Source organism: Eublepharis macularius, chromosome 5, assembly GCF_028583425.1.
Source record: "Eublepharis macularius isolate TG4126 chromosome 5, MPM_Emac_v1.0, whole genome shotgun sequence".
NCBI classification, from domain to species: Eukaryota; Metazoa; Chordata; class Lepidosauria; order Squamata; family Eublepharidae; genus Eublepharis; species Eublepharis macularius.
This window is the reverse complement of record NC_072794.1, coordinates 42,352,415-42,369,624: the sequence shown is the minus strand read 5'-3', so window position 1 is coordinate 42,369,624 and position 17,210 is coordinate 42,352,415. Positions and strand designations below refer to the sequence as shown.

The window sequence follows — 17,210 nt, the reverse complement described above, 5'->3', positions numbered from 1 at the left end:
TCACAAACTACTAACGTTGGAAGGATACAATAAACTATTTGGATGGCATGCCTACATATGGTATGAAAAATATAAAATGGATGCAATGTTTCAGCACCACTATCTAAGAAGAAATTTATTGCTAACTTGGCTTAAATATAAGAAATATATAGAAGAAAAGAAACCACTTTGGATTATACCAGCTGAAGTAATCAACCCAAATTTGGAATACCAGGGAAAGGAATGGCTTACCCTCAAAGAGTTAACTATATTAGAAAAAGATGAGTTGAAACTTAAGAGGAATGAGGATTTGCCATTCAAATGTGGTTGGTTACAGTACAGGCAAATCAAAGACTTATTTAACTCAGAAAAAAGGAAGACAGGTTTTAGAATTAAAAATTGGGAGTTGGAAGAGTTATTATTGGGAGATAATATTAAAGCAATATCTAAAGTGTATAAGTTGTTACTGAAGTGGTTTACAGAAGATGAAACAGTAAAGGTTCAAATGGTAAAGTGGGCTATAAATTGTAATAAGGAAATAACCATGGAAGCATGGGAACAATTATGGAAAAATACCTTTAAAATATCAACTTGTATTAGTATTAGAGAGAATGGGTATAAAATGATGTATAGATGGTATTTAACACCGAAAAAATTAGCCATTGCTAACAAACAGTTATCGAACAAATGTTGGAAATGTAAGGAGCATGAAGGTTCTTTGTTTCATATGTGGTGGACTTGCCAAAAGGCTAGAGACTTCTGGTCTAAGATATGTGCGAAAATGTCTTTGATACTACAATACAATGTTGCTAAAAATCCAGAAATGTTATTATTATCTTTACATTTAGAAGAGGTTAATAGAAATGATAAGACATTGCTATATTATATGTTAGTAGCAGCAAGAACTCTATATGCTCAATATTGGAAAAAAGAAGAAATACCGAAAATTGAAGAATGGATAAGGAAGCTGCTGTATATGGCCAAAATGGACAAACTAACTAGAAACCTGAATGACCAAGATCCAGAAATGTTTTTGGAGGAATGGAAGAAGTTTAAGAAATATTTGGAAAAGAAATGCGATGTGAAAGGACAACTGTGGTCTTCGGAGGGATTTTAAATTTCAAATTTTGTAGAGAAAGACTTTATTGAAAAGAAAATATATTAAGATCTTTACCATGGGAAAAGTGATAGCAGTATAAAGTAACAATAATATCTATGGATAAACGGGGGGTTTGAGTGTTGTTGGAAGTCAACAGAGAAAAGGGGGAGGGGAGGGAGGTGGGTTATATATTTACACAGAGGGTCAATTTGAACAAGGTGTATGTATTAACCAATGATGTTATATTACCTCATCTAATAAAAAATTATTTAAAACAAACAAACAAAAAAACCCTCCCCCCCTTGTTCCAGCTGACCCAAAGTGACGTCATTGTGTGGTCCTGAGTTCCACCACCTCTTTTCCCAGAAAAAAAGCCCTGGCAAGAGGTATCAGCTGGATTTCTGCGTCTGGTAGCAAAAATACTGATCTTGTCAAAAGCAGCATATTGTCAATATATGGATTAGATAAACCAGAGTAAAATCTACTCACATCATTAAAATGTTAGTCAAATACCTAAAGTTTATTTGTCCAAAATAAAATCAGATTTCCCATGAATGCAAAATATCTAAACTGAAACTGATATTTTTCTCTCATGTATCCCTACAACATAAGTAAATACAGAGAATTTCCCCCTAACTTTTCCCATCTGTTGCCACAAGCCCTAACCATAAATGTTAATTTTGTCATGTATGAGTTTTCTATTCAGCCATCTCTCTGGTGACAGATATCCATTGCAAAAATCACCTATATTAAACCCCTTGAAAACTTGTTTAAAGGTAAGACAGTTCTAACTTTGAATCTTGGTTCCAAGGGTGTCTTGGGAAATTGGAGTAGTGGTATAAAGATGTTATTTTTCTTCAGATACTAGAACTGATCTACAGTTCACATGCCAGGGCTGAGTCCTGGACCAGATTCTAGGGCTGAAGTCTGAAGTCAGCCAGTCCTTACACAAATCACATCCCTTTAGATTGAGCTTACAGGAAAACATTTCCTGTCTAAAACAAATCTGGATTGTTTTAAAGCTATGCATGCAGGCTGTGTTAAGATTGCTCTTGAATGTGTGCAGGTTTGTCACCTATTGTGGTTGTGGTGATGTCTGAGGGAATCTGAGAGGTGCTTGCTGGAATGCCAGTGGATGGTGTGGTGAGTAGCATGGAGGAAGCATTTTTCAGATCATCTGCTAGGGAATAAACAGAAGAAGTTAGCACTGAGTCTGGTAATAATGGTTATTACATCCTTACAAATTGAAAAAAAACTTTAAACAGAGCAGCAAGTAGCAACAACAAATAACTTCTTTTTAAAAATTGTAGAACTGAATTAATACTTCAAACACATACACAGTGTATAAAAACAGTTCAGTGAAATATACAAACAATAAATGACTGGGTACCCCTCCCTACCCATGCACCACCTTCCTTTCTTCTTCTACAGAGAATATCTGTAATTCTAAAGATGTTCAGAGGAAGAACTGTGAAGCTGACCATGGATGAAACGGATTTGGGGATTCTAGCTCGTAGTTATAGAAATCCTGTTGACTTGTTTTAAACTAAGTATAAAATTTAAAAATTCATTTTAAAAGGGCCCAGTGGTAAATAATTGTAAAATATTTGAAGCCAAACAAATCTTGCCATTGTTTTAAAAATCAAGAAAGCCATTAAAATTCATCCAAGCTTTACATTAAATGACTGAGCCCTGTGGTGCAGCAGAGTGGTAAGCTGCAGTACTGCAGCCCAAGCTCTGCTCAGACTTGAGTTCGATCCTGGCGGAAGCCGGGTTTAAGTAGCCGGCTCAAGGTTGACTCAACTTTCCATCCTTCCGAGGTCGGTAAAATGAGTACCCAGTTTCCAGGGGGTAAAGTGTAAGATGACTGGGGAAGGCAATGGCAAACCACCTGGTAACAAAAGTCTGCCAAGAAAATGTCGTGTTGCGACGTCCTCCCATGGGTCAGTAATGACTCGGTGCTTGCACAAGGGACTACCTTAGATTAAATAGAAATGGTCATCACCTCTGGTATGAACTAGAATAAAGCCATTACTCTTCCCCAGTTCAGCAAATCTTTATTACCAACCACACAATGTGGATTTGTACAATATATGTCTGTTCTATTGATAAAAAACAATTCTTTGGGTTACAGCAACTATGGGAACCAGATTTTTGAGGCATATTCTCCCAGACAAAAAGTCTGGTGCAAGCATCATTGGTGTTTACGTTTATTGACCTCGCTACTTCTATATATATATGGAAGGAGCTGCAAAGGGTTTTCCCAAGGAGGTGTTCCTTTATGTGATGCCTCCTTTATTTTAAAAAGACAAATAAAAGTTCATATTTTAAAAATTCTACTCTGTAGTCTTTTGAATGATCCCAGGGTGTAACTGATTGAAAGTTTGTATTCATTCTGTAAGATGGTTAAGTATGATCAAAGCTAAGATGCACAAACCTTACTACTTGCCAGATTCTGGCATTTTGTAGCTGTTGCAGGAAGTACTGTTGCCCTTTGTTTCCAGAATGTGTAAACTGGTCAGGGAAAACCTTCTCAGTTTTGTCAAATAATAAGTCCTAAAAACCTTAGGGACCACAGGTACATTTGTATTTTCAAGACACAGGATAATTCTCTGTAGTCATTCTTGAGCATATATTATATAAATACATCCATGTATTGAAAGCTGGCCTGATCTGGATGGCCCACATCTATGGACATGGGTGTGCATAGTTAACAAAAGATATGTATTAATGGCTCAAAAAAACCCCAACTATCTTTGGAGGGAAAATGGGAGCCGTATAACTTGTACTGAAAAACTTTCCACAGCAAACCTGTGATGTTGATCATGGAACTTGCAGTAGGAGGAGGGCTGGTTTTGTTAACAGACATATCAGTAGAATTAGAGGTCTGTCTAGGAACCCATGCTGGACTTGTTGAAGAGTCATGTTTTGCTTCCAAGGTGTTTGCAGGTGAGCGAGTAGTGGAGCGTGCAGGTATGATGGAAGGGCCATTAGTTGGAGAGAGACTTGCTTTTCCTACAGTAAGCAGGTAAGAGTGGGGGGACACACAACAAATCAGTGATGTCATACCACAAATGCTTAAATCAAGTGGAACAAAACACATCAGCTAATACCACTTCAAGTTTGTAATGGAACAGGGGTATGCAACGTCACCTCCTATGATTCATGAGACTTGCTAATGTACTAGGAGTCCTTTAGCCTTGCCTGGTATACGCAGCACCACCTTCTACAAGACCCTGCTTCTCCAGCTCAAACCACTGGCACTGGGGGACAAACCTTTCTAGGTCTAGACCAACAACCATGTCCACAAGGTGGCACTAGTATCCTTGTTCGCATATATCTATGGCAATTTGTGGTACATTGGGAGGAAAAGAACTTCAGCTTTGCCTGGTGTCCAGTCTCACTTAGCAAATGCAGCCAGGCCAGTGCCTATTTACGAGGGGAATTAACTGCTTCAGTGGTGAGCATATGCCAAGCATTCATGGATCACAAAAGAAATGACATGAACCTTCCTAGGGGCATTAATATGGCTAATAATATGGGTTACTGTGTATGTAAACTGCCTTGAGTCTTCACTAACTGCGAAAAAGGTGGTCTAGAATTTTTTTATTCAAATAAAATTAAACCCATGGTTGAAAATGTCTGGACAGGACTTTTGCTTTCTATACACAGTATCATTAACTTGGTAACATTAACACAATTTAGAATAATGGGATATTTATTTCCCTGAAAAAGTCTACAGCATGCTGTGTTATTTTAAATAAGACAAATTATATAGTTTAATTCATCAACTTTCTTCCATAAATTCTGAAAGCTGAACTATATTTTAAAACAATATAAGGTCAATGTTATAACTCTTGAATCAATAGATACGTTGGAATACAAGAAGTCCTCTAATGTTGTTACAACTGGTTCAAATCACATAGATGGACTACTTCACCCAAACAGTTAGTCAAGGACAGAAAGATTTAATTAGGTTAAGGTTCTTAGAATAAACAACATCAAAAGGATGAAGTGGGCCACACAGATCCTTTGTAAAATGTGGCCATATTCGGTCCTTCGCAGTTTCTGTTTACATAAAATGGCTGCTTCATTTCCTGTCTTATTCTATGCTTCAGTAATATAGAGTCTTCCAATTCACTTAATCTCTACATTACAGTGTGGTCACTATCTGTTGTCTGCTGCCATATCATTCCATTGTTTTTATCAATTAAATAACACCTAATGTAAGCAGGCACTCAGCACTTGGGCATGATTGTTCATAAGTGACCATAGACATCTATCTTCTGAGAGAAAACAACATAGACCATATAATGTGTCCTGAAAAAAATCTCCTCAGCAAACCTGTGATGAAGTTGATGGAACTAGAGTTCTTTATGGAAACAGACATTTCAGTAGAATTAGAGGACTGTCTAGGAATCAATGCTGGAGTTGTGGTAAAGCCATGTTGTTCTTCAGAGATGCTTGCAGGAAAGCGTGAAGTGGAGTGTGCAGGTATGAAGGAAGGGCCAGTAGCTGGAATGAGACTTGTTTTTTCTATCATAAGCAGTAGAGGGAGGGGAGGAAAAAACCAACAAATTAGCCACGTGAAGAACATCTGCTCACTTTCCTAAGGACTTTAAAATCCAACACCCGAGAACCAGGCTGCATTTTTGTATTCTTCTTTACTACTCAATCTAGAATAAATACTGTTCTTTAACCATTTTTAGACATTTAGAAATGATGGATAAATAGAAGGACAAGTGGAGTTATGCTTGCTGTCCATGCTCCCATGTTGATCCATAGGTTTGAACAAAACCTATGTACTTGCTAGCTGGTATGCATGTAAGATCCTTCTACATGGTGTATTCCATGTGCAGAATCAATATGCATAAACATTATACATAAATAGGTTTTCAGAATAGAGAATGAAGGACAGTAGCCTAAAGAGTGGGCCTTTCCGAACAAAGTAAAGTAGTCCAGAAATTTAAAACATAAAATAAAAGAAAAGCTGATGGTTAACCATGGTTTTTGAATGTCCGAAAAGGTCAGTTAGTTTTAAGCAAATGGTCAATAACTTAATAACATCAAATACAGATAAGAAAAATGGGATGTTTACTATCCTTATAAAATCCTTTTTACTTTTTAATATACCAAATTGTACACTTGTACAGCTTTTTCATCTTGTAACATTTTATGAAGGCTAAACTATATTTTAAAAATAAAACAGGGTCAAATTAAGAAGCATATACTCTTTAATCAGTATCTAAATACAAAAAGATGATTAAAGATAATTAATTAATCCAAGTTAAAGCTCAAACATATATATTTTAGGCAAGTCAAGAGGGTAGTTAGGACTAGACATGGGCACGAACAGAAAACCCCCCGAACATGGTGTTCGTTGTTCATTGCCATCCACGAACAACAAACATTGACGAACATGACGTGTTCACAAACATGTTAGTTGTTCATGGGGGCCAGCAGGCTCTCCTCCAGCCATCAAGATCCCTACTGCACCACTCCCAGAAACTTTACCTGAGCAGGCATCAGGAAAGCTACCAGTAATAAATAATAGCTTGGCCCAGAGCCTGGCAGCAGCCCTGGAACTTGAAGAAGTAGATCCCTATCCCACCACACACAAAGAAAATTCAAGCTCCAATACACTCTCCCTTTCTCTCTCTCAAAACGTCAACAGCAATTGTCTCTCCCTCACTGTCTGCAAAACTAGAGCTGGGAGCCCCCCTCCCCCCTGTTCTTTGCTTCCTTGTAACAAATTTGGAGCTCCACGATTGAAATGAAGACCTGCCTATCAAGCTAAATTGGGCTTAGATTGGGGTTTCCAGGGTAACAGCAGGAGTTCAGACAGAGTTCAGGCAGTCCCTGCCTCTGGTTGCCAAGGGAATTGATTGCAGGTGCCAGATTGTCTGGCTTGACGAACAGCAACAAATGAGGCTTGTAACGACCACCTGTTCGTTTAGAATGGGGCCTCGTGAACAGCTTGTTCGTGAACAGCTGATTGGGTTGTTCGTGGCTTTTTTTAGTTCGTATTGCTGTTTGTGCCCATCTCTAGTTAGGACAATGAAGCAGAAAGATGAAGACAGAATGTTTAATATTTATAAAACAGAGAAAGACTAAAGTGAGGCCAAAATAGTTCAAGGAATCTGAGTACTGTAAAGTGGCTATTTGTGACAACAACAAATTAACACTGAGTCAGTTGACAACCTGGAAATGTTGATCTTCAAGTTCAGGTTATATCACCTCAAAACATGACTATTATCGAAATCTCCACTACTAGTTATACACATTCACTTTCACATTCTCATGTACAGCAACACATAATAGGATGGATATCCAATAGAGTAAGATCTAATCTAATCACTGCTATATGATCAAAAGCAAATTGTAAATGTTATTTTTGAATGTATGACTGTATAATAATTTAGAAAACGTACACTGGATGTAACAATTGTTTACAGATACTTGTCCTTGTAAAAGTTATTTGTATTATTGAGATTTTGAAAACAATAAACAGAACTTGAAAGAAGAAAAAGAAACAGGTTTAACATAATATTATACATGTATAAGTTCATGTACATATAATTTTACTCAATTTAAAACTAACTAAATCCTCCTATCTTATATTTGCTTTACAAATCAAGAGATCATCTCAGTATTTTCCTATTTCCTTCCCTCCCTAGATTGCTGCACATGTCAGGTTTTCTCGGTCAGCGACTGCCCTCTCCATCAGTGCCTCTCTTGTACACAGAGAGCTCTGCTTCCACAGGACCTTCGCAATCAATTTGCCCCAGTCCAGATCATGACTAATGTATATCAAATATTTCCCAGACAAGGAATTAAATTTTTAAAAACATCATCTTACCATCTGTTTTATGAGATGCTGTTTCTGGTGTTGTTGGCTCTGGAAAGGAGAAAAAAACAAGAATGAGAACAGTATAGTCAGAGGGACAATTTCTACATTTATCTAAGGGGTGTGGTGAAGGCTCTGAATGCCTTAAGTATATTTTGGAAGGCCAAGGAAATACCTACTCATATGTATGTATGTATGTACGTACGTATGTATGTATGTATGTACGTACGTATGTATGTAAAAATGTCTACCGTGTAGGGCTGCCTGTCCCGGGCAAGGTGAAAAGGCACAGGGAACGGGCCCAGGAGACAAAATACCTTCCAGGCAAACCTGCAGTGGGGCACAATGACATCACTTCCAGGAGTGATGTCATCACACTGTCTGTGGAAATGCTCCTGCGCTTCACTTGGGGCAAATCAGGACCACAATTGGGCCAATTCTGAAAGAATCAGCCCTGTGCAAATATCTTCAACTTAGTGAGTACTGGATCCCCCCTCCTGCTGGAGGGAAGGATGGGATGTGGGTGGGGGAGGGACCTCAGTGGGGTATAATACCATAGAGTTCACCATTCAAGGCAGCTATCTCTTCCAGGGGAACTGATCTCTGATGTCTGGAGATCAGCTGTAATTCTGGGAGATCTCCAGCCCCTTCTGGAGATTGGCAATCCTGCTTGTCAGAGAGACAACACCATGCCTCCTCCTTTTCAGCCTTGCACAAGCCCAGCAGCCAGCAGTCCCAATGGGTTGACTGAGGCACCTTATAAAGAGCTGCATGACAGCCATCTGATCAATGGCAGCTGGTCCTTTAAGCGCCAGGCAGCTACTGATTGCTGGCCCATTAACAGACAGTTGTCTGACAACCAGCTGTTGAGAAGCTTCACCATGGGGCCAGGGAAGGGACATAAGGAGGCAGAAATTGCTCAGGAGGCACTCTTGGTCCCTCACAGGCTGGACCACATTACCATAAGGTTTCTGGGTAGAGGGAAACCACTGGGCTTGCCCCAGACCTGGCTAGGGTTGCCAGCTCCAGGATGGGAAAATCCAGGAGATCTGGGGGATGGATCCTGGAGAAGGCTGGGTTTGGACCTCAGCATGGTATAATGCTCTAGAGTCCACCCTCCAAAGCAGCCATTTTCTCCAGGGAAACTAATCTCTGTGGTCATTTCCAGCCACTACCTGGAGGTTGACATCACTAGGCCTGGCTAGGGCCTTCAAAAGGCTTGAGGGAGGAGGTTATAGAGGACAGACCAGCTCTGGCTCCCAGCTCAAAAGGAAATAGAGCAGGGGGCAGAAGATGGATTAGAGCAGTACCCAAACCCCAATGCCATCTGTCTGACACCAAGGGAAAGTGCTTCAGCCAATTTAGGTCCTGATGGTTAAGGCCAGGATTTCCTACAAATCTTTCTCCCCACTCCCACCCTGCCCACCATCAACAATATTTCCAAAAGGGAATGTTTCTCTTATAAATGATAGAGTCTGATTATAAATGATAGAGTCTGTAGTGATTTGAAAAGTATTATCATACATAGCAGGGACACAGTCCTGTCTTACATACATCCATGCCAGGCAACCAATGAAGGAAACATGTTTGTGGGGCTTGTTGTGGCCAGGGATCTCTTGCTTTTTTCTGTTTTAAATTTAGCCTCTGTTTAGTTAGCTATGTCTCTTTCCTTACTCAATAGATGCAGTTTGTACTTGAGTTCAACGAGTTCTCTCACTCTTTTCCAGCTTCAACTCTTCTTGAGGTTGACACACAAACAGGGCTCTCTTTCCAACTGCCACCCCAATTGCTAACTTATACTTGATTATTCAATCCATTGTTTTGAATTTTACTGGGTTTTTTGGACAGTGGTTGAGACAGCCAGTGTCACGTACTGGCTAGAGTGATGGTCTTGCATATGGGTGATCCGGGTTCAATTCCCCATGGAAGTTTGCTGGGTAACCTTGGGCCAATCACATACTCTCAGCGTTACGTATTTGATGGGATTTTTGTGAGAAAAACATGGAGGACAGGAAAATGATATAAGCCACCTTGAGTACCAGTGGGAAGAAAGGCAGGGTATCAATGAAGTAAAATAAATAAATAAAATTTGTTTGAAGAGTTCAGTGTTGATTTATGTTTGGTTCCCAAGACATTTCAAGTTCAAGTTGGGAAAAGCTTGAACAATTCTCCTCCAAATTGGCTTTGGCATTTGAGGCTGCACATTACTTAGTCTAGATTCTGGTGTGAGATCAAAGCATTAGGAATCCATTATTGCACCAGATTTTATACAGAGCCCTGTGTATGCACAGTCCATTGTAGTTTTTGGTTCCTTGAGTCCATTTACATTTAATTTCTCTTCTCAGTTACCATTGCCTGCAAACTTTCTTGATATGACTGTATTTATGTCTGTAGGCAAATATATTTTATATGGTGCTCTACTAAGGTTGCCAGGTTCCTATACCCTCCCGGTGGGAGGGTGTACCCAGCACTTACCTTGGGTCTCCCCAAGGGAATTTTTTTCCTTTCATGCACTCCCAGGCTTGTACGACGACAGCACTTCCAGGAAGTGATGTCATCACGACAGCCACAGGCATGCTCCTTTGCTTCATATGGGGGCAAATTCAGCCTGTTTAGGGCCAAAATTGGTTCCAGCAAAGTGAAGGAGCACACCTGTGGCCAGCGAGATAACGTCACTTCAGGAAATGACATAGTCGTGCCCTGCTAGGAGCATGCCTGATACGTGCTTTCGCAGGTTGTCTGCCAGTGGCGGGCAATATTCTGGGGTGGGGGTGGGGGTGGGGGTGGTTTGCAATGTAAGCAAACCCCCAAGAGATTGCGGGCAACTGGGAAGCCTATGCTATGGCAATGCACATGAAATGGATGTTTACATCAGTAAAACACAACTCAAATAAGTTCCACTACAATAAAGCATAGAACAGGGGAAATGTGCTAATCCTTATTTCAGTTCGGGAGCGGGGGGGGGGGGGGCACTGCAAACCAGATTCAGTTCAGCTTCCTTCCCCTAAATTTAAAACTTTTAAACTAAACATACTAACAAAGGAAAGATCTAAGATTGGTTAGTAGACATGACAGTTAAATAAAGCCTCCATATTCCGAGATAGCACATTTCTAAGCACCTGTTGGTGAAGGGAACCTGCAAAGGCAGTCTGCTGCCTTCATTCTCTACAGGGAGGCTTTTCAAATTCCTTTGGTTGGCCACTGTGATAAGCAGGATGTGGACTATATAGATCTTTTGTCTTGTCCAGCAGGAATTTTTTTAAGTTACTATGGGAAGACTTAGTCTTTAAGTATTGAGAAGATTCTGACATACCATCTTAAATGTCATCTGAGTAGTTCAGCTGAGCAAGAAGTATTCTGGTATCCAGTTAATATGGACTATTTTAAATAAAGGCTGAACCTCTGATCTTATGGATCAGAATTCTGTCTTACAAAATATAGTTTACAAACATACTGCTGAAAGAGAGTTCTACCATGTGGTATTTATCCCGACATTCAAAATCAATTTTATACTTTCTGCCACACATGCACAATTTAAAAGATTTTGCATTTCACATTTGGGGTTAAAAAAATCATCAACATCTAAAATGTTTTAGTTCATCAGAATGGATTGGTGGGCTTGGGAACTGGGCAGGGATCAAATAAAACAAAACAAGGTAAATCATCCATTACCCATCAGCAGGAACTATCAGTCTTCAGTATTTAACGCATTTATTAAAGGCAGCCACTGCCATATTCACTTTGAATATGTGCTCTTGTTCTTGCAAGTTTTCAAGGCACTCAATGTATCCTATTTGTTTTTTTCCCATGGTCATAAGAATAATGTTTAGAAAAAAATCAATAGATGGCACCATAACATCAAAAACTGCAACCAACTGCATGCTGCAGTTATTTGTTTCCAATATATCAGGCCTACGGAAGTGGCCCCCTTTAAAAGAAGAAAAATTCAAAATAACAGGTCATTTATTTATGTTATTTTTATCCTGGTTCCGAAGTTGTGGCCCGTTTAGAACAGGAGAATTAAGAATAATAGACAAACCCTTCCACATCGCAAGGCCTTCAGTTTTCCCCCAGCTACAGAACACCAGGAACTGTCTAAACAAAGGGACTGGATGGAGCAGGCACAACTTGACTAAGTCGGGTTGCCAACCTCCAGGTGGAGTCTGGTGTTCTCCCAGAATTATGACTGATCTCCAGACCACAGAAATTAAATCTCCTGGAGAAATAGCAACCTTAGAAGGCAGATTATAAGGCATCACATTCCTGCTGGGTTGGGCTCCCTCCCCTCTCCAAACTTTACCCTCTCCAGATTCCACCCCCAAATGTCCAGGCATTTTCCTACCCAGCATTGCCAACCCTATGACTAGGGCCAGTTTTGGAGTACAGAGATGCATTTTTTTCAGATTAATAAATCAGTTTGACGTTTTTGGCCAGTCCCTGTTTCTCAACCTTTTTTTACTTCCTAAGGCTGTTGTAAGGATAAAATGGAGAAGCAGGTACACTGCCCTGAGCTTGAGGGAATAAAAATATACTAAAATGAATTGCGGGGGGAGCATTTCCAAAGGACACTTGGGCAGTTTAAAAATCAACAGAGCAGCATGCTGAAGGAATCTTGGTACACATTCTGAAAACTCCCATAGAGGTTCTACTATTACACACTAAAAAAGTTTTTCATTGTCTGTCGCAAATGTCTGACTTTCGCAATTCAGCCCAGATACTGGTGGCCTACCAGAACCAGGAAATGTCAGGTTAAAACTCTTCATGTGCTTAAGATACTATTTTATTTTTTTCTCTTCTTGTTGTGTTGTATGTAATATGGATTGCTCTTTCTTAAAAGCGCTGACTCTCCGGTTGCTCCAGCAGAGTTGTTAGCAGGATTGCCAAGTGGCTAGTTTTCCATTGGCATGACTAGTTCTACCTGCTTCTGGCTGGGTGCCAAATTGGGAAAGAGGAGGTTATATAACAGAGAGAATAGGAAAGAGGCTGTCTTTGTACAGCTCAGTGCCTTTAAAGCAAAGGAATTTGTAGTACCATCCCTTTAAGATATCTGCAGCACTACCTTTGCAAATGGCAGCTAATTTTTACTTTCATTTTCATCCCAGGCTTTTCAGTGCTCCAAAAACAGCTTCTCTAAAAATTGTAGCGAGCTTTTGCTGCCTTTTCTGCTTCCCCTTCCCTCCTGATATCTTCTCAGCCAAAAAGAGAGATGGAGAACTATAAATCTTAGATGAAAATCACAGAGAGCGAATTTTCTCTCAGCTCTTCCCATTGAGTCCTTTGCTCTACCCTTTACTCCTTCAGTCTATTCCGGGGCACAAGGACTGTTTCTGCACATTAATCTTACTGAGACCCATCCCTGGACTCCACAGATCTTGCCCTCAGGTGGCCCCTTTGCCCAAATCATCTTCCAAGAATTGGCAACCCTAGCTGTGAGCTGAGATCTGCAGGTTTGCTTTACTATGCTTATGCATCTGTTCTTTTCTTCTTTTTTCCTGTTCTTAGTTGTTGTGTTTCTTACTCCAAGTGAAGTTTTGTGGGAGTGCATGATGACTCTTGAGTGAAGCTTAAATATGACATTCTTCTGCTTTATTGCTGTCAAATTTCCAGATCTCAGTATTTTCTCCCACTCTGTGTAGGCTTCTAAATGTCATGGAATGTGACTCTAAGCAATAAAGCATATGCACAGGTAAGTTGTAGCAGCACATACTATGCATATGCAATACCATCGAATACTGTTGTGCAATTCCAAATTGTTTTTTTAAGAAAGAAAGAAAGAAAGAAAGAAAGAAAGAAAGAAAGAAAGAAAGAAAGAAAGAAAGAAAGAAAGAAAGAAAGAAAGAAAGAAAGAAAGAGCTTGCATCAGGAACCTTTTGTTTTCTAGTAACTTTTTCCAGGAAAACACTGTGCCAATTTGGACATTGAGGGAGATATTTTGTTTGATTTCTGAAATGTTTGTTATTGTGCACGCCCTTGCACTGAAGTTCTTCACATTTCCTTCAATCTTTTGGGTCTCTTCAGCATGAGCATGAATGCAAAATGCCAGTGTCCTACTACTCTTCTCCTTCCTCCCCCATAACAACCTATCTTAGTAATACATGTTGCTGTAAGTGTTTGAATTACAGTTGTTCTATAACCGTTAGCATCAGATTCTTTGTGAGATAAAAGCATTCTGACATTCTGTTTTTACACTTCTGTGATTACACAACACCCTACACAAGGAATACCAGAATGCTAAATTTGGCATGACTGATCCCTTTAGGGTCAGGGCCTGTGGGAAAGCACTATGCAAATTCTTGAGAGGAGGTAAAACCAATCTGACAAAGAGTAGGTAATAAAAATCTGGTTAGAGGCCAGGTCTGTGCTTAAACAGGGGAAGCAATGCCCTTAAAAAGGTCTCTGTGCACCCATTGCTCTGCACTTAGGGATATCAAGTACCTTATGGGAATGGGGGATTCCTCGCTCCTACCATCTACCCCCTGCCACTACTCACCTGGCCGGCAAGGGGAAGGCAGAGGAACAGGCCTCCTGGGCACACTCCTGGGACAGCGCAACAATGTCACTCCCAAGAGTGACATCATTCCACTGCCCAAGAGTGCTGCCACATTTCACAGCAGGCTGATTTGGGCCTGATGAGAAGTGCATGCACTCCCAGGCCTGAACAATGATGTCACTTCCTGGAAGTGATGTCACTGTACAGGTTCAGGACAGTCCATGAGCAGGAACAAAAAAAGGTGAGTGCCAGACACCCCCCCTTCCACCAGAAGAGTAAAGGCACCTGGCAACCCTACCCGCATTACATATCCGAAGAACTGCTGCACAGAAGGAGAAGAGCCACCACATCCTGCAACTGACATTTGCAAGTAGTTGTTACATCTCTCATACACACACCTGTAGCTGTAATCACAGATATGTATCAACTTTTTTGAAAAAGAAAAACACTGCACCCTGCCTCTGGAAGTTTCAAGCTCTCAATAGCAAAAAAGCAATCTATAGCAATACAAAAGAATTTTAAAAAGAGAAAACCCAGTATTATACAGATAGCAGCAGCAACTTTTGGCAGTGGAGAACCAGAGCAGTGACACACTCCGACAGAGAGGTCATCCCACAGTTTCCGAGCAAGTGAAGTGAAGGCTCTATTCCTTGCCACAAATGTCCTCTCACCTCATACAGCTGTGGTCACACCAGACAGTACACTCTGCACAGCAGTCAAAAAGAAGCTGGACTTATCTGGGAAAGGCAGTCTCAGAGACAGTGGGCCCCAGAGCTTCAACCAAGCAGCAGCACCTGATTTGGACCAGAAGCTGACTAGTCACATATGGGCAACTAAGTCAGGCCATTGGTCCATTCAGCTCAGTATCGCCAACTCTAACTAGCAGCAGCTCTTCAGGAACTCAGGCAAATATGATTTCCTTCCCCAGCACTTGGGGAGTGGAGTCTTTAAGTAAGTTGAGAGACCTAGCAACTTCTGTATGCAAAATTTGGATGTCTCAGGGGAAACGGGGAGGGAGTACTTCTTGATCTTCCGGGAAAAGCATGTAAATGCACAAGCAGGAGCACAAAATGACAATGACATGCTCTGTTACTGAATCACACTGCCCTAGTACAATGTGCAGTTGCCACAGGATATGCTGTGGTCTTGTTTCTCATAGGAATATAAGAGTTGCCTTCCTGGATCAAACCAAGCTCTGTCTAGTCCGGCATTCAGCTTCTAGCAGCAGCTAACTTCTGGGTGTTCTCAAGCAAGGCCTGAACGTGATGTCCTCTTTCTTTTTGTCTCCAACATCTGTTATACTGCACCTTTACATGGAGGTTCCATGTAGCTGCCATGGCTACTTGCTCTTGCCAGAACCATGTATCATGCACTTATTTAATCTTTTTCTTAAAAGCGGACTAAACTAGTGATAATTACCACATTTTTTTGGAAATGTATTTTACAAGGTATAAATGAAGTAAATGAACAAATAAATTTATTTGCTTATTTTGTGAAGCATTTCCTTTTGCCTGTCCTGAACTTACCAAAAACCAAGTTCATAGGATGATCTGAAGTCCCAAGTTTTTGCTAATGGCATTAATCACAAGAATAAGCAAATGCAGGCAACCCTTTAGAGAAACAGGGAAATTAATGCCATATCAATTCTATTTCAGTACAAAGTTCCCTCTTAAATACTGCTAAAATTTTGTTCGGTGAGGTTCAGATGCAAGCAACAAGAACCAGATTATAACTGGTTTAAATGAGCAGAGGACTTACAAAGTGATACACTAACTGATGGATAAAGGTGTCCAGGTGGAAGATGCCAAGAAGGATTTAACTGTGAGGATGATCAGCATAAATAGCCAGTTTGGTGTAGTGGTTAAGAGTACGGGACTCTAATCTGGAGAGCCAGGTTTGATTCCGCACTCCTCCACTTGAAGCCAGCTGGGTGACCTTGGGCTAGTCACAGTTAGAGACGGGCATGAACAGAAAACAACAACATGATGTTTGTTGTTCATTGCCATCCACGAGCAGGGACTCACAAACAACCACGAACATGGCCCTGTTCACGAACATGTTTGTGGTTGGATGTTCATGGGGGGCAGCAGGCTCTCCTCAAGCCATCATCCAAGTCAAGATCCCTACTGCACCACTCCCAGAAACCTGACCTGAACAGGCACCAGGAAAGGTACCAATAATAAATAATAGCTTGGCCCCAGAGCCTGGCAGCAACCCTGGAACTTGAAGGAGTAGATCCCTATCCCACCACACACAAAGAAAATTCAAGCCCCAATGCACTCTTTCTATCAAAATGCCAACAGCAGCTGTCTCTCCCTCTCCAAAGCCAGAGCTGGGAGCCCCCCTCCCCCCTGGTCTTTCTTCCCTTGTAACAAATTTGGAGCTCCACACTTGAAAGGAAGACCTGCCTATCAAGCTAAATTGGGCTTAGATTGGGGTTTCCTGGGCAACAGCAGGAGTTCAGACAGAGTTCAGAGAATCCCTGCCTAAATTGCCAAGGGAATTGATTGCAGGTGCCAGACTGTCTGGCTTGACGAACAGCAACGAACAAGGCTTGCAATGACCACCTGTTCGTTTAGAATGGGGCCTCACAAACAGCTTGTTTGCGAACAGCAGATTGGGCTGTTCGTGAGGGTTTTTTTGTTCATATTGCTGTTTGTGCCCATCTCTAGTCACAGTTCTCTGGAGCTCTCTCAGCCCCACCCACCTCACAAGGTGTTATGTTGTGGGGATAATAATGGCATACTTTGAAAACCACTTTGAGTGGGCATTAAGTTGTCCTGAAGGGCGGTATA

General features: G+C 40.8%; 1 protein-coding gene across 4 annotated transcripts in view; it reads right to left on the bottom strand.

Moving 5' to 3' along the window:
- PTPRC (protein tyrosine phosphatase receptor type C) overlaps positions 1 to 17,210 on the bottom strand; it is a 103,095-nt gene that overhangs the window by 44,604 nt on the left and 41,281 nt on the right. For 3 of the 4 annotated variants that reach the window (XM_054981648.1, XM_054981651.1, XM_054981649.1), the window contains 2 exons: positions 7,938 to 7,976; positions 2,154 to 2,258 (listed from right to left, as the gene is read on the bottom strand). In XM_054981648.1, coding sequence (XP_054837623.1) covers positions 2,154 to 2,258; positions 7,938 to 7,976 — 144 coding nt within the window. The remainder of the gene's footprint in view (positions 1 to 2,153; positions 2,259 to 7,937; positions 7,977 to 17,210) is intronic. The other variant, XM_054981650.1, reaches the window with a different exon arrangement.